The 26,916-nt window shown below is 32.1% G+C and overlaps 1 protein-coding gene and 1 pseudogene across 1 annotated transcript in view; one reads left to right on the top strand and one right to left on the bottom strand.

Moving 5' to 3' along the window:
• LOC119688396 overlaps positions 1–4,164 on the bottom strand; it is a 28,460-nt pseudogene extending 24,296 nt beyond the window's left edge.
• A 2,571-nt stretch (positions 4,165–6,735) lies between these two features.
• LOC119688395 (semaphorin-1A-like) overlaps positions 6,736–26,916 on the top strand; it is a 33,948-nt gene continuing 13,767 nt past the window's right edge. Inside the window, exons 1-7 of the mRNA XM_038103075.1 lie at positions 6,736–6,805; positions 8,606–8,710; positions 11,157–11,245; positions 12,845–12,986; positions 15,240–15,361; positions 15,780–15,860; positions 19,603–19,748. Coding sequence (XP_037959003.1) covers positions 6,736–6,805; positions 8,606–8,710; positions 11,157–11,245; positions 12,845–12,986; positions 15,240–15,361; positions 15,780–15,860; positions 19,603–19,748 — 755 coding nt within the window. The remainder of the gene's footprint in view (positions 6,806–8,605; positions 8,711–11,156; positions 11,246–12,844; positions 12,987–15,239; positions 15,362–15,779; positions 15,861–19,602; positions 19,749–26,916) is intronic.

The following is a 26,916-nucleotide window of genomic DNA, read 5'->3' as shown; positions in this document are numbered from 1 at the left end:
TTCGGTGCTGAATTTAATGGTTCAAATAATTTTTATGTGGTAAAAGGTAAAAATGCACTACCTCTCTAACTTGTGTATTGCCTAACATTCCCCTACACTAAGGGTTGCTGGCTTTTCTACAGCAGAAAGAGGAAGAAAACGAGAAACGACTCGTAGTTTCTTCTTTCGCCTGGTGTGTGTATACTTATCATTGCCTAAGGACACTGGCTCCCTTCTGTCAACATTATATGTTGTTCCTTCTTCGTTTAGATACTTTCGTTTCGTTTGTTTCTAGACTATTTTTGTTTTTGTTTTTGTTATTGTTCTTAAATATTGTTGTTTGTTGTTGTTTGTTGTTGTTTATTGTTGTTGTTGTTGTCGGCATTGTTGTGATTGTTATTTTTATTTAACTTCAAGTTGTGTTATCCTTTGTTATTGAGTTGGCGAATACAACAGAACTGTGCCGCAGCCAATGCAAAACAACCTTTGAAACATTTTCCGCAATAGCGCTTAAGTTGTTTTAAATGACAATGTGGCGTGCAAAGATATTTTAAAATTGTTCTTCTCGACTATTTACATGTTTCATGCTCCTTAATGTGCCTTCAAAATAAATAACAAATGCACCAACAACAAAAGAAAAATTTAAAAAAAAAACCATAAAAACAAAAATAGAAATGATGAAGGGTAAAGGACTGTAGTGAAAGCATGAAATCCTTTCAAGTTTGTTATTATAGTTTTGCGCTTTTTAGTTGCACTCTTTTATATTCAATTTTTAATAAATAATTGCTCTTCTTAGTCCTCAGAGCTTAGTCCTTTCGTGTAAACGATGATTTCGGAATAGTTTGTGGCTTGTTACCTTCTTGCACATCACAAAACTTAACTAAATAAACACTTTTTTATGCACTCACATTCACACAGTACACATATTCACATAGATACACACATACACACACACACACACACACATACACACACATGGCAAAATATCACTGCCATACTTCAAATTTTATATTCACCGACAGGAAAGGAGGGAACCTCAGTGCGGCGTATGAATACAACGATTGCGAAAAAAGTTCGATAAACTTTTGAGTGATTTAATCGATTTTCCTAGTAAAAAAGTTGAGCAATTCAATATAAAATTTTTAAACCGTATCGACATTAACCAAAAATAAAACAGCAGTTTATTATAAAGGATATAAAGCTTTAGATACTTAAAAACACAGAAAACCAAATAAATCAAAAGAGAAAATGGTTCTCGTTCGAATGCAATTTTATTGATAATTCAAAACTTTTATTGCTTCCGTTTGAGGTGTAATGACTTCAATTGATTATCTTTTCCTTACTTTGGATTTATTTTTGTGCTGAATTTAATTGGAATGAATACCAAAGTTCTCATTAGTTTAGCAGCTTCTTTACTATTTTTCAGAAAAAAACTTAAAAAATTAAGTAATTTAACTTTTTTAAACAAAATTTATTTATATCATAGCTATATTAGAATTTTCATCGATCGCGGAAGCATTTGACCAACTTCAAGAAGTTTCTGATATGGACATAAGTTTTCACTTCAGACTGTTCCTCCTGGCCCAAAGCAAAGCGCTTACAAAGCGCTTACAAAGAATGTATTGAGAGGTTTTATCTTTCTCTAGATAGAGATAGTAACATATAACATAACAATAATTTCATCTCAGCACTACTGAAATAGGGTGCCTCTTTGCAATGAAATAGTTGAACCAACTAACTCTCACCACCAAATTTTTCTTAGTTAAATAATATTTTTTAGCAAAATCTTTTGTTTGAAATCTTTCAAAAATCATTTTTTAATGCAATTTTAAATAAAAGAATCTTTCTGTAAATATATTCTATCGCCATAGTTGTTTAAATTTAAAGTTTAAAATAAAGTTTCCTTTACAAAGATTTATTCTAAAAGTTAGTAATATAACTAAACTCTCGCCATAATCCGTATTCGTATTAACGTAATTGATTTAGTTGAAGTTATTAAAAGCCTTTTTTTGCTATTTTTGGATATATAGTGAACCAGGAACTGGGTTCCCGGCTAGACCGGAGCTCTTTGATCCGCAGACCTTTCGTGCTTTAATTATCCCTACTCGTACAGAAAGTATTCTTCCTTACAAATGAGGGTTAAAATATGTTTGAGGATTGAGAATTCTGCGTTATGATATCTTGAGCATGAATGATATTCATATTATCTATTTTTCTCTCTCTGTTTCACTCTATCTCTCTCTCTGCCTGCCTAATATTCTCAAATTCATTCCCTTCCCTGGAAATGATGGTTTGAAGATTGAGACATCTGCCTTATGGTATCTTGAGCACGAATAATATACATTTTCTCTCTCCCTCTCTCCCTCACACTATCTCTCTTTTTATGCCTGATATTTTTAAATTCATTCCCTTTTCTACGAATGAAAGTTAATATAAGTTTGAGGATTGAGACCACGGTTGCCACTTATGGTACTTTAGTACCAAAATTGGTACTTTTTTTTTTTTTTCGTTTGGTACTCATTTTCAAAAACTGGTACATTTTTGACGACCCAACTTTATTGTGGATATTTCCAATTAATTTTTTTTATAAATGTAACTTTGCACTATTTTATATTTTGTTCATTTATAACACTATAAAAAACACAGAACGAGAAAACAAAAAGGTCCAAAAAAATTTTGGACCTTTTTTTACAGAAATGGTACCTTTTTAAACCAATTTTGGTACAGAAAAAAATTTTGAGTGTTTGAGTTTGAATTTCAAGTGGCAACCGTGATTGAGACCTCTGCGTTATGATATCTAGAGCGCGAGTGATATTCATTCCCTCTCTCTCTCTCTCTTTCTTTCCTTTTCTCTCACTTTCTCTCTTTAAAACTTAATACCGAAACTTTTTGATTGAAAATATCTCATATATTATATACAGTACATTACTAACGCTAAGAACATTCTCATACTGTGCTATGAAGAATGTTACTGTGCTATTGTGTAGGCTAAATATAATATTATTTTTATTATGACATTATAAAAATGTCATAAATCTTACATTTGCCATAACTAATGAATATTAATTCTTTCAAATATGTCCTTGTATTATTACTTTGCAAAAACTTTACTTAAATTATTATATTGATAATTCATATAAATTAGATTTTAGTGACTACCCAGCACTTTCATTTGATTTCGAAAGATGTGAAATTATTTGATGATTTATTTTCATATTTTCATTAAGAACCATTTATAGTGTTAAAACATTATTCCGTTGTCATTCTTTCATGTGGATTTACTTAAACAACCAGCAACCAACATTTTCCTAGCAGAAACGCTAAGTAAAAGTTTTTAGTGGCGTGCCATTACTAGCATTAAATTGACTAGTAAATGTCTTTTATTATTAATAAAACGTATATATATATTTATGTATATATATGCAACAATCTCTATATGACTTTTTGTGTCACTAGTTGTACATAAAACTCCATTACTATCGCTGCTTTTGTGAATAGCACAATTATTCGCTGAAATCATTTGAATACAAGTAGTTAACTATATTTGAAGGTGTCATCGTGTTGTCGTTAAAAATTTATTACATATCATTTCGAGTAATTGTTTATGACTGTCATGCCAGCTTTCAACGCGAACCCAGTAGAAAATTCTAACAGTTTTGCACATATAACGCTTTTGAAATTAGTGTTACTCGTTGTTATTACTAGTTGATTTATATACATAGAAGCAGGGCTTCGAACCGGAATCATGCATAGATCATGCATATATGTTTTATTTGCCTGCTGAATTAATTTAATAATGAAAATTATTGACATCGTCTCTTGTAATACCCAAGTTCAATAGATGTTTTTTTTACTTCGCAATGTCCATGAGTATTTAGATATAAAAACGCACATTTTTTTTAACCGATATGTAAGAATATATATGAAAGTCAGGCAAACAGTTGAGCTGGCAAGCATATATAATCTAGTTAGTTTTCAGTATTGTGAATCAGTTAGGAAGTAATGGATGTAAAGCACTATTAGTCAGCACTCATTAGTCAGGAATCAGTTAGCGGTTACTCGTCAGTAGTTAGTTAGTAAAAGCGGATAGTTATATACTCAAAGTTATTCTAATACATAAAGTTTTGATTTTTTTGTATTTCTAAATTAATTTATGTTTAAAATACCTGTGGTTGTAAAACCCATTTTGCACCTCTTTTCAACACTAAACGAAAAAGAAATATAGTATCGTTGTCTACACAAGTCTTCAGACACCACTTATATTGATTCTCATAAAATGACATGATTGTTACATCGCAAAATAATTTGGAGCACTTTACTCGGTACTAGTAAGTTCAACTTTAACTGAATATTCGCTGTCATCCAACAACTAGTAATGCCTGCGTTCCTGCTGGTGTTGTATTTACGATTGGGTGAGCAAAAATCTTTAGGAAAAAACTACAGAATTCCGTTGGAGTGAAGATACGAATAACTCTGTGGTGCACCAACATACCACCACACCTGTGCTCGAGCATCCTAGATCCGAGCGAGCATCAAATAATAATAAAGTGACACATAATTTTAATGCAGCATGAAATTTATGCAAATGTCATAAAAAATAAATATAATTTGTGTGTTTTGTCACAAAGTCACAAAGTCACAAAATCACATAATCACAACATCATAACATCACAATCGTGTTATTTTAGCTTGTTTACTTTGCGTTGGTGGGTTGGTTGGTTGGTTGGTATGTGTGCCCGCGTCAGTGTATGCGAAGCCACACATGCAAATGATTACATTAAAATAAAGCTTATTGTATTAGAGCATCATAAATGTATCTTGTAGATACAAAGCGAACACTATTGAGTATGTGCAGTTTTTATGAGTAAATTCATTTGATTAAAGCATTAAGTTTCATTGGCTTTGATTAACAACTAGCGAGTGTATTTAAAGCGCACAATTAGAACTCAGATTATAGATTTTTATTGGCTTAGATGTGCTTAATTTCGTAGCACTTAAAAAATTACAAAAACGCTTTTATATTAAATTTATTAAATAAACTTTCTTGTTTTTTTCTTGGTGCGTCCTTAGCGCCAAACTGAGAAATATGAACACATACCAGCATCTCTTGCTTCAGCTCGACTATTTAATGATTATTTTGCATCGCTTCCCCTTACTGCTCAATTACAGTTTATAAGCAAAGTAAACAGAAAACATAATTATAAGTTTGAAAATTACTTAATTAATAAGTTTTGAAGTTTTTCTATGACAGCGCCTGGGAAGATAGCTAGAAAATTAGATGGAAAGACAATTTGCATATGCAAGCAACGAGGAAAAAATATACGAAATCAAATTTCAGCAGGACGAATCCATAGCGAGAAAATGAACCACTCTGACTCAGTGAATACAATGAGTCATTGACTCATTGAATAAAGATTCGAATGAAACATCACAAGCTCAAAGAGGGAGACGGCAAATATAGCTTTTCCTTACACAAACTAATTAAAAAACTGATTACATAAATAAGTGAGGAATTTTAGTATACAAAAATGAGGAAAATAATATAAAAGATGTTTTATCCAGTATACAATTTAAATCATTAATTTTAAAAATTAATTACTGCGGACGATACAATGTAACAATTCTGAGTGCTGGTTCGGAAGTTATAGTGGTGCGTTTAGGTATAGCAATATGGCAACAGATTTTAGTGTACTTAGTTAATTTAACGAACTTCTCTTATTACAGTTTAAACCGACATCACTACTACCTCACAAGATACGATAAATTACCATATCACAAGAAACACAACACGGCATCAAGTACACTAACATAACTAGGATGTGGTCTTTTACACTGATTAAACAAATGATGAATGATATTCAACTCATTTCTACATACTTACCTTAGAGCCCTAGAACTTGAAAACTTAGCTTTATGTATACATTCGCTTTTTCATTTTACATGTCTTTACTAAAATCTGTTGTCAAATGGGCATGCTTAAACCATCGGTATCTCATCATTGTAGAAAATAGAAATAGAGCATAAACAGGGTACCAGCGTCTAATGAAGCGAAGTATCGCGACTATAATTGATCTTTTGTGCTGCTCCAGATTCTAACTGTGCAGAAAACATTCCGCAGTTCAAATGAAAGCCAAAATGTCAGCCGTTGAGGACCTTCTAATATCAGAGGAGAAGAGTAGTTCTCAACGCAGTGACCTCCACCTGGCCCAGATCAAGGCCAGGACAGCCACAAAGAATGTGAATAGAAGTCTCGTCTGCTTCTACAATCTATCGTTGTAAAATATTTTAATATTAGATTTAAACTCTTTAATTTTTCTGTGAATATCCAAAACCAGGCATCAGTTAATCTATTTGACTATCACATTGTAAATCTATTTACATTCATTAAAAGCCTGAATATCGTAAAGTGATTAAGCAAGACAAATACGTCTGAAAAATCGGGGCATAGCGCTAATATCAAGAAAACAGTTATTGAAATCTTTTTCTTGAAATACAAAGTGGAAAGGTTCAGCAATTAATCTACATCTGTACATATTTTGGGTACTCTTGAATAAAAAAATGATGTGATATCTATTGTACTGTATGTGACAAAAATTAAAACTATTTCAGGATACCAGTTTGTTATTTTAATAAAAATCTTAATGACGTAGGTTGTCTTTAATGTGTATCAGCTCAAATAGATTTATGTCAATTAATGAGTTTCGGCCACTGATATAGTGGATGAATGTCATACACTCTTTGCTCTGACTCACAGCTATGACAGTCGCTATAAGACAGTGTCCCACGAATACGGTGTTAGAATTGGACTGTGTCAATGCAAACACGAGTAATGAATTGATGTGTTCTAGATCTGATCTGAGACGGGTCATACATGTAGTTTGGCTTTTATACTTTCTCACGGCTAATTCACTAATAAGAAATATAGGTGTTATTTTATATTTTTAAAGAAATTTAGGATGGAATAAATAAACTGAGTTCACATCCCAGATATAACTCACGTACATGGCTTGTTAACTGTTTGAATGTTTGGGCGGAGGGGTTGGTGAAAATGAGATATTTCCCTAACTCAAATGAATTTACGAACTACTACTAAAATAGAAAAACTAATCGAAAGCTACAGAACAAAATATTTCTGAAACTTTTTGGCTCAGATAAGCCAACTCACAGCAGCAACGGATGGCACCAGTTGCTGTTGCTTTTGTTGTTGTTATTGTTATTGTTGTTAGAAACTATTTTGCTGTTGTTAGCTTTTCAAATCAAAATTGAAATTAAAATATTGTAGATATTTTAATTTTATTTATTTTGGAAATATTTTGTTGAGACCAACTAATAAGCATATTTTTGGACATGAGTGCAAAATTCAATTTAATTAAACTACAAACCGAGAAGCAGGCAAGCGGGAGGGCGTGCGGGCAAATGGGATGGAATAATAGTGAAATTACAGTTGAGCAATTACGAAGATGCAGAAAATAAAATTAATTTAAAACTTTTTGTTAAAAATATATTTCGAACAGTAGTGAGAAAGTAAAAAAAAATATATACATTTTTCTCTAAAACATAAGTTGCAATGTAAGTATTGTGGAGTAAAATCCTCAATGGTTTGAATTTGATAACAAAGTACATGGGTTTCTTTAAAATATTTTAGAAAAATATTATATATCAAATTAGAGAACTAAAGGATAATGAGAATAGTTTTAAGAAATTATATATTTTTGCTTTTATTTTTATATTTTATTTTATATCTTTTTTGTGTTTTTTATTTTTCGATTCATATCATAATAATATCTGATTGGATTACATTTAACAACGTTAACTCAACATTTTCCTTAAAGTTATTTCTTTTTTTGAATACTTAATCTTATTAAGTTATAATAACAAATCTATTAAAATTATATTGATAGCCTCTGTTTATGTTATTTGATTGGTGCATTTAAATTTGTGGTGTATCATCCGTGGGCGTTGTGATCCAACGAAGTGTCTAAGCAACTAACAATTTTCCCTAAACACAATCATATTTGTTATTTTTATAGATTTTAAGTCTTTTCTATTATTTTTGGTATTTTATGTATTTACACAAATCATATTACTTTGCGCCTAGAATCGCGCTACAATTTTTTATTTTCCGTTCTCATGCGCCTTGTAGCCCTTACAGCATTCGTGTTTTAAGCCTTATCGACACTGCTATTTGTTGCCTACTTTATCAGCTTTTCTCGGTTATTCGCTATTATTCTACTTTATTCTTTATTATATTTGTTGTTTGTTTTTTTTTTTTATGTTGTTGGTTTGTCTAGTATCCTTCGTAATCCGTTTGTTATTTTATTTACATCTATAAATTTTACTTTTTATGTATTTGTTACTACAGCGCTTCACTGGGACTTCAAAGTTGAAGTCCTTTTTTGCTGAATATTTTCTTTTATTGTTAGCGCATTTTCAAGCGATTTGTTTGTACTAAATATATATATATATATATATATGTATATATAATCTTATTGGAATAAACATATATATGTGTGAAATAGAGATATGCATTTATCGGTATATATGCTAGTTTATATTTTTTACTATAATGGTGTTCTCTCACATTGATAAATTTTTAACAATTTCTTTTTATCTTTTTCCATTCCAGATAACGAATTGTACTCTGGTACAGTGGCCGATTTCAGTGGCAGTGATCCGATTATCTATCGTGAACCACTACAAACAGAGCAATACGATAGCTTAAGTCTTAATGGTGAGTTGATTTGTTGTCCTGGTTGTTATATTTTTATATGTTTGTTAATAATATTATTGAAGTATCATTTTGTTTTTCTATTAAAACGTCAACTTCTTTCTAGTGAGTGAAATAGATTGAAATCATTTATTTGAAGGAGCTGGTATTTGGGTTGAATGCGAAAACAACAAATAAATTATAATTGAAATATAAAAACTTTTCACAAACCACTCAACTAAGGTTGGGGATTAGATTGTGTTAGGAGGAAAGCAGTTAGATGTACGCAAGATATACGCCGTACTCTATTAGTATTTCTAATTCTGATGCCATAAAATCCATAATGTTTAAATGAGTTTAGTTTTATAAGATTTAATCCATATAGTAGATTTACACTTCGTTTTAACAGCATATTAAGGCTGATATCATGATTACAGCGTTAATCTGGTTGTAACGTTGTAGATTTACGACATAAAAATAAAGTGTTCATTTACTGGCAATTAAGTTAAAATTTAATTTAAGTAGAAATAAATTTTTTAAGCACTCTGAAAAGTGCACATTAATATAATTAAATATTTCAATCGATTTGTGTAGAGAAAAAATTGTTTCTGTATAGGGAAGAATGATGCATAATTTAGAGAGTGTCGACTTTGTTCTATGTTTAATTTTTCAAAAGTATTGATTACAGATTTAGAGTTAGTAAATTTAACTAAATTTACATAAATCTTACATTAGTAAATATACAATAATTACTTTAGATTATTCAATATTGATACAATCGGTAGAACTTCCCAAATTAACATCATAATAGCACTGAAGTAAATAATATAAATTGTGTTGTAAATTTGCTTAGACACGCTAAACTAATTACCCTAATTGAAACCGGGTTTGCTAACATTCTTCGCACAGTGTAATCAATTTTTAGAAAATATTTAACTATTTTTAAGACAGTTGAAGTGGTGACTAGATTAACCTTTGAAGTTAATCTAGTGTGCTCCCCAATGAAAATCAACTGATCAAAATTATTTCCCAAAAAGCAATCCAGTGTGTCCAAACCCAATCATACCAAAAAGACAGAAAGTCTTTTCATTTAAACAGATCTTTTTATTTATAAAAACTCTAAAAATATATTTTACTGTTAATAACTGAAATAAGCAATTATTTAAATCAAAACACAAGTTTGGTACATAGAAAGAGAAATTTGATCAAGAATATGTTACAATAGAACAGACACTTTCGTAAATTAAACAAGTAGTGGTTACAATCTGTTAATGTCTATCCTTACAGGTCATTACTAAAATAAGTACTTCCAATAGATTCTTTCGCATGTTTAGAAAGTAGTAGTCTTAATCTGCTTACGTCCATCTGTGCAGTTCATTGTGTGATTAGGTGCTTCCAATGATGAATTCTGTAGATGCAATTAATAAAAGAAAATATACTATAAAAGAATAGGCATTTTTGAAAGTATAACAAGTAGTCTCAATCTGTATCTATTCAACTTCACTGGTAATTTTTTAATAAGGTGCTCCCAATAGAGAATTCTGTAATAGCTTTCAAAAGAAGGATATGGGAAAACAAATAGAAGACTTATTATATTGATATTCGCCTCCCTTTAGACAGAGGGTTAACTATTTTAAAGACTTATACTCTTTGGATATTAGTAGAGCTGACAACAAGCTAATCCAATTGACTGACTAATATAAAACCAATTGTCTATTAGAGATGACAAAAAAGTTATAATAAATACCGCAATGAACACAAAGTGCCCTAAACTTCTGTGAGTCCCGTCTATTCGCCTCCCTTTAGACAGAGAGTTAACTGTTTTAAAGATTTATACTCATTGTATATTGGTAGAGCTAACAACAAGCTAATCCAATTGACTGACTAATAGGAAATCAATTATGTTATCCTATTAGAGATGACAAAAAAGTTGTAATAAATACCGCTAGGAAAACCAAGTGCCTTAAACTTCTGTGAGTCGAGTACCTTATACCTATTAGGTCAATACCTCACCAACAACAGTCTAACCTAATTGACTGACTAATAAGAAGCCAATTGTCTTATTAGAGATGACAAAAAAGTTGTAATAAATACCGCAATGAACACAAAGTGCCTTAAACTTTTTTGTGAATCCAGTACCTTATACCTATAAGGTCAATACCTTACCAGTACCAATACCTATATGGTGGGGACTTTTAAAGTATTTATAATAATAATTGTAATATTAAAGTGATGATAAGTGTTGACAACCCAAAAATAAACTATTTTCTTTCTAAAGAGTCTAGTATTTTTGACTTTGCTATAACTCGAAATATTGCTTGAAACAAGTTTTGTGGACTCCTATAAACTTCACATGTCTTAAAAGATTTTGCTATATTTCAGAAAGATGTTTATTTTTCTTTTTGTTTATAAATATATGTTTGACAAAACTTTTTTAACATTTATTTTTCTAAATTCTACACAATTACAGCACCGAATTTTGTGAGTTCCTTCACACAAGGCGACTTCGTGTACTTCTTCTTCCGCGAGACGGCTGTTGAGTACATCAATTGTGGCAAAGTAAGTACAAAATCTGTAAAATTTGAGTACACAAAAGCACAAAAGCACAAAAGTACGTAAAGTACAAAATATTAGCCAGCATTTTTTTTTCTACTTATTACTCATTTATGTGGTTTTTGTTTTTTTTGCATGCCCACAAAAACGTAAATAAATAACAAATTTTTTTTTGGACTGCACATATGCCAACGAAAACTCAAGCATGCGACTGCATATTTAAGCACAGAAGCGCATCAGAAGCGCACAGATGCACTTGATGCACAGTCACACGAGCTAACATATACGCTGGCTCAAATACACACACACACACAGACACAGACACACACATATACGAGAGCAGAGTTGCATTTATTCATACGCATAGTTATGTTTTATCCGTAGTTTATTTGATTTCAATACAAACGACTGAATTTTCCACATATTTGCACATAAATTGTATTTGAAAAACTATTTTGAAATATTTGTTTATGGTTCCTCATATTATTTGGTTTATGTATTAAACGTATAAGTATGTGTGGATACGTGTGTGCGAATTGTTCCAATATAAATACGAGTGTATACTTTTTTGATTTCTTTCGTATCTATATTTATTTTCAGTGTACGCGTATGTGTGTATATGTGTTATGTGCACTTGTTAAACTCTACTTGCTTTACAGTGGCAAGTGTAGTCTTAAAACGAAATCTATTTTTGTGCTTGAAAATAAGCACACGCATACACACTCACACACACACACACACACACACACACACACACATTCGTGAACGAAATCTCATTTTGGATTGAGTTTCCGTTATCGAATTCCCTATCAGCGGCACTACACATGCTTATACACTGCAAAAAAATGAAAAATTCCACTAGAAAAATTTCAATTTCTTTTAATCTATGCGCATTTTCATATAAATGCGCTTCTATATATATTTTAATAAATTTTTTTTATACATATGTGTATGAATTTATATAATATATATTTATAGAAATATATGCATTAAGCTAAATATTATACAACCAAATTTATATTCATTGGTGTTAGTTTTTGTATGTAAATTTATATGTGTGTATTTGTGTGTGTGTATTTGCATTTAATTTTTTTTTTTTTTTATTTTTTTGGTATTTCCGCTCTACGATTTTCGTGAATGGCAAAATAGTTGCCATATTTTTGTACATCAATATTTTTTGAATATATATATAATTTATTTTTTTTTAAATTTTTTTTAACTCAATGATTGCATATGCATATACACACACGCCCATTTGCGTACACACGTAACGATTTATCTCTCTATATGCTATGCTTTCAAGCCGTTATATCGGCAAGTATAAACGGAAGCTTTGTGCCGCTTTCGTTAATATTGATAATATTTTCCATTTCGACTCGGCTATGTTTATTTATTTATTTTATTTGATTCGGGAATGTTTCTAGCTTCTATTTTCATTTCATTATATGGGTATATGGGTACGGAATGGCTATGAATCCACGCACACAATTATATATACAAACATACACCTATTTATGTACCTCAAATGCTAACAATTCTCTGTGTTATTTTGTTAATCAAAAATTTTATTTTTTCTTTTCTATTTTCTTCTATCACGTATTTTAGGCTATTTACTCCCGTGTGGCGAGAGTCTGCAAATGGGACAAAGGTGGCCCGCATCGTTTTCGTAATCGCTGGACTTCATTTCTCAAATCCAGATTGAACTGTTCCATACCAGGCGATTATCCATTCTACTTCAATGAAATACGTAAGTGATGAATGCATTAAACAGTCAGTGAACAGCAGGTCGTACGGTGAATTGGAGATTTGACATTGCTACGTATTTGGATAAATGACCGTTTTGGGAACACTATGAAGAAAAGCAATTCCAAGCTGTGGTTTATTCTAACGAAGGAGTTCATTTTAGAAAAGTTCATTTTAATTAATTTCTTATTTATATTTATTACTGGTACTTAAAATTTGCGATATTTGTTGTCTGGGTCAGGTATGGCGTAATACAAATTATTATTATCATGAACGTATAGAAAGGCTTAGATAAATTTAATAATGTATAACAATATTAGTTTAACTATATTATTGTGTGGGTCATTTAAAACGTACAGAAAGGCTTACCTATATTTAATTATCTATGGCAATAGTAGTTTAACCACCACTACAATGAAAGTACTTGATGTTGTAAAAGTGCATAGATGATATTATATATTTGGGGCATTGTAGGAGAAAAAAAGCTAATTCTGAATTAATTTATTCACATTATTAAAAAACTCAAATTAACAGATTAGATTGAATAAAGTTTAATAACATGCCAGGCTCTAAACTGCACCACTGTTACCATTAGTAAACTGTAGACATTCAGTCCATCGAATGAAATTTGAAATTTGTCTGCCATTGAAAATTTGTTAACATTAGATAGCAAAACGAGCTCTTGGACCAATGTCTTACTTTAAGGCCAGCTTAAAACTAAACCATTACAAAGAACTTAACTAGATGTTTTATCGGCTATAGGTTAAAATTATATATTGATACCTTAATAGATCTAAGTTCCTTAGAATAAAAGTTCAAATTTTTTTTCTTATGTTGCCATAACAATATGTTACCGGGTTTCGGCCTAATACAGTATGTCTCTCCAGGTGTCTATGCTGCGTGCACGCCTTCTCCAGTCTCGGACATCAAGTCCACTGAGTCCGTTTCCTCAACTTGAGCACTCCATCGGAGACCCGATTTACCTCTACGCCTTCTTCCTTCAACTATTGCTTGACATATCTTTTTCGCTTGAGCATCTCCATTTATTCTCACGATAGGGCCAAGCCAACGAACCTGCTGGATATTAATTCATTGAATTATAACACTGTCGTGATAAAGCTTGTACAGCTCGTGGCTCAAGTTTAGCTTGCAACAAGGAAATCTTCTTTAACGCAAATTATTGTTTTATTAGACTTGCATTAAAACTTGCATTGTTGAAGTAAAAACTTTATTTGTATTTAGATTCTAGTCAGTGATATTATAATAACTTTCCTCTCATTATGATTCCGTTAAATGTTTGTGCTGGGCTTCTTCTTCATACTGAGCTTCTTGTGAAACCATGACCCAGAATGACAGATGTAAGATGTTTTATTTCTTAATTCGGATATATTTGATTTCGTTCTTTTAATAATAAATTTGTATGAGTACATGATATTATAGAAATGGTATGATTGCTTTTTTATAAAGTTGGAAATAAGTTGGAAATATAAACTTTCATTCTTTCAAACTTAACCGCTCAAACATTTGTTTTTTAAATTTTCTTTCTCAAACTTTATTACTGAAGAAATTACCAAAGAAAACAAGCTTCATTTAGTGGGCTTAACTTCTAAGTCTACGAGGTAACAGCGGAATCCCAGTTGACCCATCATGCCTTTGTTTTTCATGCAATTATCCTTTAAATAAAAATGTGTACGGCCACCACTACTGCCAACTTAGGGCGCAGTGTACCACAATTTGGGTTTTGAAATTTATTTCATTTAAATTTTTCCGCACTTCGTTGTGTAATCTACGTTCTCTTCTTCTTTCTTCCGTTCTCGTAATTTATGTAGATACCATGCCTTACTTCACTGTTACACTTCATCTTTTGTGTTGTGCATTTGTCCATGGTTCCTTCGAATGTTCTCAGGTTTTATTCTATTTCAGTTGTGTTTTTTATTTTTCCCATTTGTTTCGAATTGAAAATTGTATTTTGCAAGGATTCAAAACTTGGTGCTTGTCCTGACTGCTTCGTCAAGCACCTTACCAACGACAACGGCAACGCCAACGTCAACGCCAACTCCAACGCCAACATCAACGTATCTTGCTGTTTCACTACAATTCGCTGTTTTGGCTTTACGATTAAATTCTTTTTAATATAAATTTATACACGAATTTTTTCTTTAAATCTTTCTTTTTGCATCTTTTAATGTGTTCCTCTTCGTTTGCACGTTTGCACTCGATTTTGGTTGCTGCCGCCTCTCACATATACACTGTGCAGAATCCGCTAGTAATCTCGTTGAAGGACATTACGGGCATTCTAGCGCCAAATTGATTTATGGCGTTTTTAATACGCCAACAAATTCAATTCCCGGCTCAGCGGTTTGTGCATTCTCATTGCAGGTGAGTACAGCGTAGAACTAATGCGCGCCCTAAACATTAGCTATACAGACAGCCGAGCAGTTGCACATCCAGATACATATACCATAGTTGTAGGTAAAGTCGAAGATACATTTAAGTTCTTCAAACGTTTTTGCACATGTACGTTTGTATGTTGCAAAACTATATAAATTTTGATGGCAAGACAACCTGACAGTAGTTTGGCAAAGCACTGCGGGTACTAATAGACAGTGGCCCAATTGAATGGACATGCATAAATTTTTTACTACTGCAACTGCTACTGCCTCTACTGCTACGGGTTCTGTCTATGGCTTCAGAATTGCAACTGCTGCGGCACGTCTGTTACTGTTTCACTTAATTTACGTTTATTATACGAATTCCCGTAATTTGATTTGATTTTTTCTCTTGTGTTTCATCGCAGGATATTGCTGACACTTTCGAGGGAAGCTTCAAGGAGCAAAGCAGCATCACTTCCAATTGGTTACCGGTCAATAATGCTAAGGTTTGTATTCAACTGCAATGGCAAAAGTGCAAACATTTTTGACCACAGATTCTTTATGTTTTTTCGAAATTTTTATTTTTTATTGTTAGAGATGTATTTAACATTCTCATGTATTATGTTAAGTAGTTAATTCAAATAAATTAAATTACTTGTACTGTGATCGTACATCCCATTTAATGGCTTGCCTACGAGTCGATAACTTTAATCGTGAAAAAAAACCTTGACGTACAAATAATTAACATATTTATACAAATTTTTATATATTTTTATAGTAATTTTTATGTTTTTATAATATATATATTTTAAATCTTTATTTTATATATATAACTGTCTTGGTCTACAAATAATTAACTAATTAACAAATAATTAATAATAATTAAATTTTTATATATATTTATATTAATTTTCATATTTTTATCATTTGTATATTTTAAATCTTTAATAAATATATATGACTCTAACTTTAAGTCCTTTAAATAATTGTAATTCACACATATTTTTGCATTTAATCGGTTACTTCTGGTACAACGTAGCGTATGAGTAACGTATTTTATTTTATGTTGAGGTGGACTCTCTAGTTTCCTAATGATTACGTTAATAATCATTGCAACATATTGTATAAGCGATTTAGTAGATCATGAAACTATAAAATTTTAAGACGGCTTCATGTATGATGCCGTCTTTATAAATAAATAAACCAAATAAATTGCAAAAGTGCAGAAGATAGTTCTTTGATTTAAGAGACTAGAAAATCACTGGGGAAGAGAATTCCTATCTTTTAATTCCCATTAAAATATGAGAATTAATGAGAATTAATTTTCAATATTAATCGTCATACATTTTCGCTAAATAATTTTTGACTCAGATATTCCTAATATTTTAAAAGTCCTTTATACAAATAATTTAAATAATACATCCATATTTCTTCTTTTTTCTCTTAATTCTTTTATCTCCTTGGCTTTAGTTACGCATTTCCATCTCGTCCGATTGTTTGCAATGGGTTTTAATTTGTTCCACGATTTCCCCGTTGCTAAAATCTCGGTGTGTAATGTTCTTCTCCATGATGTTTTGGGTCCTTCTCTTTTTCATGTTCCTTGCGGATCCTATTCTAGTGCTAGATGGTATACTTCTGTTGGTTGTTTTCGCAGAGTGTGAACGATCTAACTATTTTATGTTTGTTTAACGTTTTTCTTTCAGAGAAAACGTTTGTTTCTGTGTTTTTACCATTTGGAACAACTGTCTAAGTATACGAAGATCAAATCAATATTATATATATTTATTTTTGAAACGACATAGTGGTAATTTATTATAAATCCCCCAAACCTTGGCACTTGTATTCAATATTGTTTGTTGAATGACCATTTACTGTGTACACATTTTTGTAGACTACTCTTTAGAGTAAACTTAAATAAATCCATTGTTTTATGGAAAAATCATCATTAGCAATGAAGCTTCCTATATAAGAAAAGTTATAGTATTTTAAATAAAAGAATTTATTAGCAAACTTCCTGACTATATGGTGTTTGCTTATATTATTTTATTTTTGAAAACCGCTGTTTTCTAAAGACATCTACTTACTTAAGATGTTTTTTCTAATGACCGACCCATAGAGTGCATTTCAATTTTGCATATAGCACGTTCGGTAGTTTTCATATCGGCTCTTGTCTCAATAGCATGCGTCGCTATAGGTCTAACTAAAGCGGACTTTTTATAATCGGACTTTTCCTCTTATGCTTTGATATTTATTTCGCCATAAAGTATATCTAAGACAACTTGCTACGTGAGCCGCTTTATTTGTTTGGGCAGTAGCTTCAGCACTTAGGACCTATGTTGTTATTTTAGCTCCAAGGTAATTAAATCCTATAACCTACTCTATGGGAGCATCGTACACTGCAAGTTTGCATCGAAGAGACTGTCTCGATATTGTTAGGGACTTCGTTTTCAAGGTGGATATTTTCATATTATACTTTTCTGCTGCCTTTTGAAACACGTATAAGAGTCTTTGCAGGTTGTCTTCATTGTCTGAAAATATTTTTATTTCATTTCGTAGTTTGTACCCTCTGGCACATCAACTTTTATCTATTATAAAAAATAGGTAAATAAAATTTATAATCTTTATAATCAATGAATCTCTGAATAGTTTTATTTACACTTTTGTTTCTGAATTATTAAGACTTATTTTATTTTAAAGATATTTAATTTGTTGACTAATGATGAAATGACGTAAGAATTTAAGCGATCTATTCTGATACTCATTTCAGGTGTGCTTCTAATGATTTCCTAGTAAATTTAAATGTGGATAGAGTATCCGACAAAGTAGAAATTAACTTCTTTCTTTTTTCAAACTTTGTTTACGTAGTTCGTCGCTTTGCAAACTACCTTCTATGAAACTAGAAACCTATGAAATAATGTTATTTCTCTTTTTGTGCAGTAATTGCAAAATAAGTTCAACATGTTCCAATGAAGTCTGTCACCACTTCATCAACCTCCTCAATGCACCACTTTGTCCGGTCGTGCATCTCTTTGATGTGTTTAATTGAATAATGGCGCAAAACTTTAGGAAAATTATTTTAATGAAATATAATTATTTTCAGTATTTTGTGCATTAGTATTTATATGAATGTAGTATAGAACCTTAACCGGAAAAGTTATTTCTCTATAGTTTTAATGCGCTTGCCACTTAAGTCTCTACTCCAAAAACAACCTAATTTTCTTCCTTTCAAGACAAAACGTTTTCCAAAAAAAAAAGAAGGGAAAAACAATCTTGAAAATATGAAAACAAAAGGAGCTAATAAAAGTAATGAAATTAAGAATTTATATAAAAATAATAAAAGATTTTTAATTGAACTCACAAACTTTCAGAGTCTTGAAAAAACTGTATAGACTTGTAATTGAAATGCTTGAAATAGTTTGACCCCAAATAGCTGGGAAGTGCTCATTTTATTCCCAACAGGCGGAATTAGTGCAGATGGAAGCTCATCAATTTAATGAAGTGCCGTTGAAAAAGTGGAAAATAATTTAAAAAAATATACAAAAATATATATATAAATAAAAAGTTAATAAAAAACAACTTTAAAATGTCAACAAAAAATGAATAAAGAAAATGAAAATGAAAATGGAAATGAAAAACAAAAACAGAAGCGAAGCGAAGTTAAAAACAAGAAATGACAACGTCAACAACTTCCAGGATGATGATTAAACAGCACAACATGACATCCTGTTTTTATTTTCATTTTCATTTTTATTTTTGTTTATATTTATATTTGTATTTTTGTTTTATTTGCAATTTTTTTATTTTGACTGTATTGGCCACCATTAAATCGAATGAATTTAGTTCACCTGCAATTCTCTCCAGCGCTTCTTCAGCGCTTCTCCAGTTCATCTCCTCATCGCCTCATTGCCATATGCGCACCACCATAACATATTTTTATCTGCTCGGAAACCTACTTTAATTCGAGCATAAATAAAAAATAAATACGAAATTCTTATCTCGTCTGCCTTTATGCACTTAAAGCATTTCCACTTATGTGTTGCGCCATTTTTGTCTGCCGTTTTTTGTGACAACTTCCGCCCGCTGCGCTTCACTAAAATGTTGTGTTTTGCTTGCTCTTCTCTCATTTCCGTTGCTGTTTATTACGACTTGCGTTTTCGGTGTCTTCATATTTTGTTCATTTATTTATTTTTTCAAATAAAAATAATTTTTATAACTAACAAGTTGGATTTTTTTCTATTTTATCTAAAGGTACCAGAGCCACGACCGGGCTCATGTCACAACGATTCACGTACACTTCCGGATCCAACGTTAAATTTCATCAAAACACACTCGCTAATGGATGAGAACGTTCCGGCATTTTTCGGTCAACCAATTTTGGTTAGAACGAGCACAATGTAAGTATACTTTAAAGTACTAGTATAAAATCACCTACCTACCAACACCCCCACCCCCTTCCCCCTACTCTTTGCATCACATAAATAACTTTAGCTTAACATCTTATGACTTGTGCGCCCTATGTTATGTTTACTTTTTGGCAGTGACAGCAAGCTCTGGGCATTACTCCCTATGCACTGTGACCTTATTGTGTACATTGTTGTCATTGTGTGAATTAAAATATGTAATATGAACTCTGCTGTGCAAGTACATATACTCGTACATTCCCTCTTAGATAACCAACGTTATATACGGTTTGCTTACCTCAAAATGGGGTTATAGAGTTCCAGTTAATTAGTAATAGCGTGTTGGAATAGTAAAGTAAGTAAGGCCAAATATTAATAATAATAATACATTGAAACTCGGGCTTTAAATAGCATTTTATGCTTCGCAAAAGGTTCTAGGTGGTTTTAAACCCTGAGGTTTTTAGTATTTATATACGGCATCACAATGGACCAATAGGCCTAAGTGGATCTACTAGGGATCACCGGTATAACCTAACCTAATACATTGAAACATTAGAGTAGCTGTATTCGGTGGGTTCGGTGCTGTCCTTCTCTCTTAAGTGGAGCATAAGATCATATCCGATGCGCCTGCTGCTGTAACAGGGGATTCAGCCGCTAACCGATTACCCCGTGAAGATATATTTCTGCTGTGATTTTGATTTATATATGTTGTGTAAAGATTATAGTAATGTATGGTATATGTAAAGATTAGTCAATGAATGAATCAAAGACTATTGTGACGTGCATTCGTAATAAGTTCTAGAAAAGTTGTTTGTCTTCACCTACTTCCTGAGAAGCTTTGATGTTCAAAAAGCCATTCAGATTAGCTGGTCACATTACCTCCTTCTTTTTCAAACGGGTTTGGGACCGGCTACGGCGGAGTTAAGTTAAGTAACTGTATTAGCGTTACAGAGTCCAATAAACAAATGCAGCTTCTGGACTAGTATTAGAGTCACCGAATCTAATAAATAAATAAAGTTATTGGGTCAACATTAGAAAATTACATGAGTTTTATTTATATTTTAGAATCAGGTAAACAAAAAATCTGTTTGAACTACCATTAGAGCATTATAGTATAAAGTTATAGTAGCTTATAGAGCATTATAAACATATTAAAGTCACGGTATGTGCAAATTTTGTTAGTTAGAATAACATCTCCGTACATTTTTTTATCCAATCAGATATTGAATTTGTTTATACAGAAGTAGTGAGCTTTAAACCACAAAAATTAATTGTTCGAATAAAAGTCGATGTCATATTGGAATACCACTTGTTCTGCTTTCTTTTTGTATAAAAATTTAATATCCAAAATTTATCTATCATGTAGTAATCATTACATAAATATAAATACTTATGTATATGTATTTATGTATATATATAAATGGTTTTATTTATCTTTAAATATTCTCATTCGGATTTCATTGGCCAGAGTAAGATTTGGGCCATAGAACCAAGTGATATAGTTAGCCTGTTAATAGTCTTAAATTGTATTGTTTCTATTGTAGATGATTCTTTTTATAGTTTTCTGTTCTTTTTGTTGAGTAGGGCATGAAAGTCATCAAATAATTGTCTTGCGATTTATATACTATGGTATATTATCAACAGTAGACACAATATCACGATATGGGATAGAGGTAATTCAAAAAATCAAGTGTTAAGAAAAGTTGGAAGCAACTGTGTTTCTGTGCGAATCTCTACGAAACTTGACCAAAATTATTTAAAGTTATTACTTTTTAAGCTGATCTCTGACATTTGAGTGAATTATTTATAAAATTGTGCTTTTGACATCTTAAGTAATATGTATGATCATTAAGCGCCCTTAAATACTTTCATCAAGTATTGGTAATGATCTATAAGTTTAAACTGCCATCTCTACAGATTTACTATTATTAAATTTTAATATGTCATGACAGCACTATAAAATGCCACGAGTCTTATACACCCAATATAATTGACAACTGATAATCTATGAAATAACTGAAAGGTTTATATATTTAGAAGTATGCGAACTTCAGTATATATACGATTTTTTATGTCATTGTGAACCACTGGAATCGTTTTGTAGTATTTTTTTTTTTTGTTTCTGTTTCTGGTGATTCAAAACTTTTTCGGTTCTTATCATCTCACCTAGTGTTAACCTTTAAATGTGCCCTATTCAACCATATTCTCTGTAAATAATCTGTTTTTACTGCTTTAAACCTTTCTGCATTCTTAATGACGTTTGTGGACTTCATCAAAATTCCATGTTATCCTGTAACAACATCCGTTGTCTACGACGATACAATAATTTTAGTACATAAGAATAGTTCCAAGCCTATCGTGTTGAGTTTTTATCATTTTATTCACTTGGCTTATGTTTACCATATACCCAAAGCAGAATTGCTGTCGACCAGCCAACTATCACTTATCACCCATGCTTGCTGTATATATCCCTCCCATTCCAAACTGCAAGTATCTCAAAAGTTTATTGGCTGACATTATGCTTTTAATGCGTGCAACATAAAGTGTCTACAATATTGGAACAGCAACAGTAAAAGCAACATTTGTGCACAAATTATTATTACACTGAGCAATAACAACAGCAACAGTTGCACATATACCAACAGCAGTGGTCTGAGTACGGGAACGCAGTAAAAACATCAGCAATGTCACATAAATGCCAACAACAATTTTAGCTTTGTTTAGTTTCGGTCAGAGCCACTTAAAAGTAAAAGGTGGCACTTAGAACCTTACAATTTGGCCCTTGCAATGTCCATTGCAGTGACAACGACAACGACAACAACGACTACGACGACAACGGCACGGCGATGGCAATGGCGATGGCAATGGCGATAGCGATGGCGATGGCGACCACAAACGACACAAGCGCAACGCAACGACAATGGCTGTAAGCAACTGTCGCTAAAATTAAATATACAAATTTCGTTGTTGCATATAGCAGCGACACCAACAACAACATCAAATGGAAGCAACAACATTTTCAGCTAAATTTTCATAAATGCAACACAGAATTAGATGTTGCCACATTTTTCATTTTTTGTTCGGCTACTAACCTAAAGGGGTTTGTTGTTGCTGTTTTGTTGTTATTATGGGTAATGCACGTAAATAATATTGCTGCTGCTGCTGGTGGTGTTGCTTATGCACGTAATATTGCTGCATATTTTTGACATTGCTTTGCGACATTGGGTGTGGCGAACAGCGGGTAGTAAACAGCGATGGACGAGAGACGAGAGGCATGAGCGCTTTAGTTAGTCGAAGTGATGTTAAACACCAAAAACTCCAGCAACACAAAAAAAGAGGAAATTACGTTAAGGAAGCTGCCGTCCGCTCTTTTCTGAAGTGAAGCTCGTTTTCCGGATTAGTTCCTGCTGGAGATGCTGATACTGCAAGTGATGATGAAATTGCTACCACAGCCGTTTTATTTACAGCACTGCAGCATTCACATGCCACCGCTTCGCACCATCATGCACAACGCTAGGTGCAAACCTCAGTAGCCAGTGCTTGCTGCACCTATTACCCGGGTTCCTTACACTGAATAGAGGCACGTGCGGACCATACATGCGAACCCTAATTGTGTATTTGTTGTGTAAGCCATGCGATTGTGTTTTTATCCAAGCTAATAACGAAGTCAAGGAGTTGCTCGCAAAATGCAACCAATTTTGTGGTGAAATTTAATTTGACCGAAAATTACCAACTGCAAGAGGCGACCAAGTGACGGACAAGTGGCGAGAAAGTGGTGGGTAAGTGGAAGTCGAATACGACTTATGCGTCTACTGTACTAGTGTTTACTGTACTAATCAACGTTGGGCCACGGCATATGAACTAAGGCCAGCGTGGTTGCTGTGTTGTAGTTTTTGTGCGTTGACTAGTCCATTGAATGGTTGGGAGGTTTGCACGTCGGGTGCTTGATTGGATAACTTTAGTTGGTTAGTTGGTGAAATAGTTTTACGGTTTCTGGCATTAGAAACTTAAAAATCTTTGTAGTTTTTGCTATTTGTTTCCTGGTTACGTTATTCGTTCATGCTTAATAGTGTTGCTATTTAGCACTGTTTCGTCATTATTACTATCAACAATACCATTGTATATGAATGCACATCCCCATTATGTCTCCATTTACTATTAGCCTAGAATCTAGATTCTTGATGACTTTTAGATAAATTTTACTGGGGAAATTATTTTTTTATTTTTATTTACTTTGATGAACTTTTTTTTGCGTGAACTTGTTTGTGGTTTGTTGTTGAAATTGTTGAAAATAGCCAGGATATCAGATAATTTACTTCTTGCACTGTTAAATAGTTCGCTCCCAAATTGTATTATAATCTTTACAACATTTTTTTTTCTCTTGGCTATTGTGTATAGACAATATATAAGTCTATAGTTATTTAATGTAATTATTTGCTGTATCCATATAATGAGCCGAAAACCGTTCCATTTTTACTATAGATTTTCTAATAACCCCTAAAACTTCATTTCTTGATATCACTTTTTTAAATTTATATGGAAGTTGTTTCTAGTTGTTTTCGGGACTGAGAACCTAGACTATCAATGCTGTGATACTTTCAATTCACATATCGATGGTGTATAACATAGCCTTTCTTTTGGGTACCAATTATTCTTTAGGCTCATACTTAAGAGCTATGTGTTAAAGTCCGATTTGTTTTTTCTTTATATAAGAATATTAACTTTTATTTCGAACGTTAATATTTCGGCAAATTTGCTTTTGCCTTCATCAGGAGTACTCCTAATATGGAATCCATCAGGAGCTATATGTTGTTTTATTGAGCCCCGAAAGCTTTCAAAATACATTCTGTCTTGTTACCTCTAATGTTGATCAATAAATAAGAATTCTTTATTAATAACTAAAATGTTTGATGTAATTATATTGTCTTAGATAACATTGATAAGGCCAGCATAAAAACATACATAAATTTGTTTTGTTTTATGAAAATATATTTCATTTATTTAGATGTGACATCTTAAAATTAAGATGTCTGTATCTCCAACTTCATAAGCAATAATTTTTAAGAAAAGTATGCATTTAATCCATCTCTAATATAGGAATTATGAGAGCATCTTTCCATTTTAAGGATACAATTCCTTCAAAGAAGATTTTCTTAAAAAATTCTGCACTTCTCTACACCTTCTCATTCAATAACTCATACATTCAATTTAAATATGCACGTATTTAATTTTTTTTTAAATATACCTTATATTTCAATTAAATGTTATGTTATGTTACCTATGTGGAGCCTTTTCCGAGTTAGTGCATCTGAGCACTTTTACTCTATGATGGCTGGGGATTTCAGCAGAGTCCCACCCATCTTACTGATTAATTTAAGTATTCCTCATAATCTTCATTATTCAATGATTGATCTAAGATCTACGTACCGCCCCGTGCGGTTAGTGATTACTCTGAGATTAGATAGTGCTAAGTAGAACAGCCTGTCGGTTTTCGCATATAGCTTCGGAGCTCTGTCCCTTATGAATTTTTGGACCGGATCTATTCTAAGGTCTCTTAGCCTCTTAGTATGTCTTACGTGCGGATGTACCATGGCACTTTGAAGAGCCTTCGGAGAGCTTAACGGCAGCCTTGCTATGCGCGACACACCCATAAAGTATTGCTGGTCTAATTATATGGCTATCAGCTTTCTGTTCTTCGCACTAAGGTTGTTGTATTTGAAAAGTGGTTGTAAGCAGTACAGTGTTTTTGCGCAACTAATTCTTTTGACTTATATGTGCTTGTGCCAAGTGAACCGCTTATCAAACGTGATTTCTCCCAATTAATCGCAATGTCACCAACTCTCACTCTCGGTGATTTTAATTAAATGCCATTAACAATAAAATTTGTTTTAAAAACGCGTTTATTTATTTTAAATACTTTATTTATTTTTTTGTTCTCGCTTTTTATGTGTCTGATTTATATTTTATTTAAATTATCCACTTAGACAAATGTTTTTTTAACCACATTATGGCTAACCTACTTATTTAGTAGCACCTACCCTACCTACTTTGATTAAACGATTTAATGGATCCCGGTATCAAACGTCTCTTACACGTACATAAAGTTCACCACAGATACACGACTTCTGCACTGCTGTGAAATGTAATTACAGTACGAAGAAAGAAAAAAAAGGAAAAAAGAAAAGAAACAGAAAAGAAGATCTAAAACAAAAGGAAAAGTAAGAAAAAGCAAAAGAGCAAGTGAAAGATTTATGACTGCTAGGACTGTTGTGAAAACATAAGTAAGAAATATACGCACTCTCCCATATTAGAATGCTACATACGCAAACAAGCTCATTTATTTAAAGGAATATCTGGCAGCACTCATATACGCAAATGTGACATTAGATTCACGTACATATTCACAAGGATATGGGATGTGCATGTCTGCATGGGAGAAGTATGTGGGAAAGACTCGTAAATATATGTGCCAGTGCAAAGAGCACTTGGAGTGAACCCAATGAACTACTTTACAGCAATTTTTTTCACCTCTTCATACCACAAAATCTTATAGACGACATGCCACATAACATTCCATCGTAAATATAAAAAAGTGCTCAAGAAATACTTAAGCTATTTCCATAGCAAAATTTAACAAATTTACGAGTTTAGCTTTTAACTTTGCAATTTTATAGCAAATAAAATATAAAAATTACTGCAAAAATATGGCAATGGTTGAAAAATATTAATTTTGTGAATCGGTTGCCATTAAGCGAACCGAATTAAGAACCCTCCTCCATGTAGTGTAAGTACGTACTTGCAATTTGTAAAAATTTGAATTTAGCTGTGATTATCCTTAATGTGTATGTTGAGCCACTTAATATCAGATTTCAATGGAGAAAAATAACAATAAGTAAACTATTAATATTTTCATGTTAAAATTAAATAGACACATTTTCATCCATTTCTCAAACATGCTACTTATTTGATGAAAATGTAATTATTTGTCAAAATTTTCCTCAATTCTCTTGGCGAACTACTACGATACACTGAAAATCGAAATACGAGTAATTTATTGCTTTACTTACTGGGTGCATCGTAACTCTGCAACTAATGATTCGACCATACAATACCGTGAATTGCAGTCTTACTATTGAGCTGTAGATGTAGTCTACAATTAATG

This window comes from Teleopsis dalmanni, chromosome X (genome assembly GCF_002237135.1).
Source record: "Teleopsis dalmanni isolate 2A chromosome X, ASM223713v2, whole genome shotgun sequence".
NCBI lineage: Eukaryota > Metazoa > Arthropoda > Insecta > Diptera > Diopsidae > Teleopsis > Teleopsis dalmanni.
This window is presented reverse-complemented; position numbering and strand designations above follow the sequence as displayed.